A 2,070-nucleotide genomic window follows, 5' to 3' on the forward strand; every position below is an offset into this window, starting at 1 on the left:
TATATATATATATATATATATATTGCTGGTTTTAGACAAAAGAAAAGTGTTGGGGTCCGCATCAACTATTCTTCTCAGGATTTCTGTCATGGGTGAAAGGACAGGGGGAAACCTGGTCTTGAATGCTTGCAACAGAGTGGATTCCTCTGAAGACACCTAAAGACCCAATTGTTATTCCGGTTTGGGATGAACAGATAAATTTGTTGTTGTTGTTGTTGTAACTCTAGTTTTTAGCAAACGTCTTTGTATTTTGTAGTTGCTGCTTTTCATTCCACCAGGAATTGATAGAATAAAATACCAGTCATATATTGGTACCTATATAATCAACTGTTTCCCTCTCCTCAAATTTCAGTTCTTATGCCTATGTTAGAAGCAGTTATTTTGTTGTTCCCATTTCTCTCTTATTTTTGTTGTTATTCTTTCTTGTTTACTTTTTGTTTTGTTTTTCTCACTGGGATGACAGATTTTTTTTTGTTTGTTATCATTGTAGCATTTGCTCCAATTCTTTATGTTCTGAGTTCTAATACTGCTGCATTCAACTTTTCCTTTCATCCTTCCAGGTCAGACAATAAAGTACAGGGGTCAACAAATCAACTAAACTCTCCCACATAATATCTGTCCTTGCAACAATGTAATCAGACACAACATCAACCTGAAGCTCGTTCCCATAAAAATAAATACTAGTAAAATACTGAAAAGAGCTCGAATTAATTGACTGTGGCTTTCCTAAAAATTTCTGGCTGTAGCTCAATGCTAGAATATTTTTTATTTTAAGTAAATAATTTCTGAAGCAGCAGATAAAAGGAAATAATGAAAACAAAAGAAAAGAGAGGAGAAAAACTAAAGAGAAGAAATTGGTTTTTAAGATCTACTTACCTGATTTTGAACCCCAATGAAACTTGATGTTGACTTTTTTCTTAATAAATCCCAGCGACATTTTGACAGATAGAAATGATAACTTATAGGAAGGTGTTTTAAAATGAGAGACTGGCAGATAGATAGATAGATAGATAGATAGATAGATAGATAGATAGATAGATAGATAGATAGATAGAGGTAGATAGATGGGTAGACGGATAGGTAGATAGAAGGATGGGAAGGCTTGAAGACAAATTGATTGATAGATGAGGCAGGTAAATAAGTGAATAGGTAGGTAGATAGCTAGGGAGATATCTAGTAGATAGATAGATAGAGAGAGAGAGAGGGAGATAGGTAGATATATAAATAGATAGCTAGATAGATATATATATATATATATAGATAGATAGATAGATAGATAGATAGATATATAGATAGATAGGTAGGTAGGTAGGTAGGTAGGTAGGCAGATAGATAGATAGATAGATAGGCAAACACTGAAATTGAGCGAGAGAAAACGAAGAAATCAACAGTGGATGTGTAGTGAGTCCAGAGGATTAGAAATAGCTGGTAAGGAGCAAAAACAAGATGGTGTGGCAAAATGAAAATAATTGATAGGACTGGTTTTTTGTTTTGATTGTGGTTTTGTAGTTTGTTATTTTGTTTTTTAAATGAATGAATTCATGTTGTTAATGATGGAAGATGAATATTTGATGAACAAAATATGCCTGTTAGTCTCCTTTTCTTTTGTTCTTGTTTTTTTCTACTTTTGTTTTGAATCGGTGAGTGCACCGTGGTTTGTGTACACTTGGTCAAGTTAGATGTGATTTACATTGCAGTTTAAGTTTCTGTATAGGCTGGAGTAAAAAATGAAAGTGGGGAGAGGGAGGAGGAGGAGAAGAGGGGGAAGAGAGCGAATGGGGAAGAGAGAGAGAGAGAGAGAGTAGAGGAAAAGACAGGGAGGAGGAAGAGGAAAGGAGAAATAAAGTAGAACAGATATGTGTCTGTATATGTGTGTGTGTGTGTGTGTGTGTGTGTGTGTGTGTGTGTGCATCCGTGTCTGTGTGCATCCGTGTGTGTGTGTATATATATGTATATTTATATATATATATTTATACACACACACACACACACACACAGATATATATATAGACATGCACACACACACACACACACACAGATATATATAGACATGCACTCACACACACGCAC

General features: G+C 34.9%; 1 protein-coding gene across 1 annotated transcript in view; it reads right to left on the reverse strand.

Annotated features, from left to right (window-relative positions):
* LOC106867931 (ras-like GTP-binding protein RHO) overlaps positions 1-1,148 on the reverse strand; it is a 98,063-nt gene extending 96,915 nt beyond the window's left edge. The window contains exon 1 of the mRNA XM_052971944.1: positions 877-1,148. Coding sequence (XP_052827904.1) covers positions 877-937 — 61 coding nt within the window. The 5' untranslated portion in view covers positions 938-1,148. The remainder of the gene's footprint in view (positions 1-876) is intronic.
* Positions 1,149-2,070: the final 922 nt, after the last annotated feature.

The sequence above is a fragment of the Octopus bimaculoides genome, chromosome 11 (genome assembly GCF_001194135.2).
Source record: "Octopus bimaculoides isolate UCB-OBI-ISO-001 chromosome 11, ASM119413v2, whole genome shotgun sequence".
Classification (NCBI taxonomy): domain Eukaryota; kingdom Metazoa; phylum Mollusca; class Cephalopoda; order Octopoda; family Octopodidae; genus Octopus; species Octopus bimaculoides.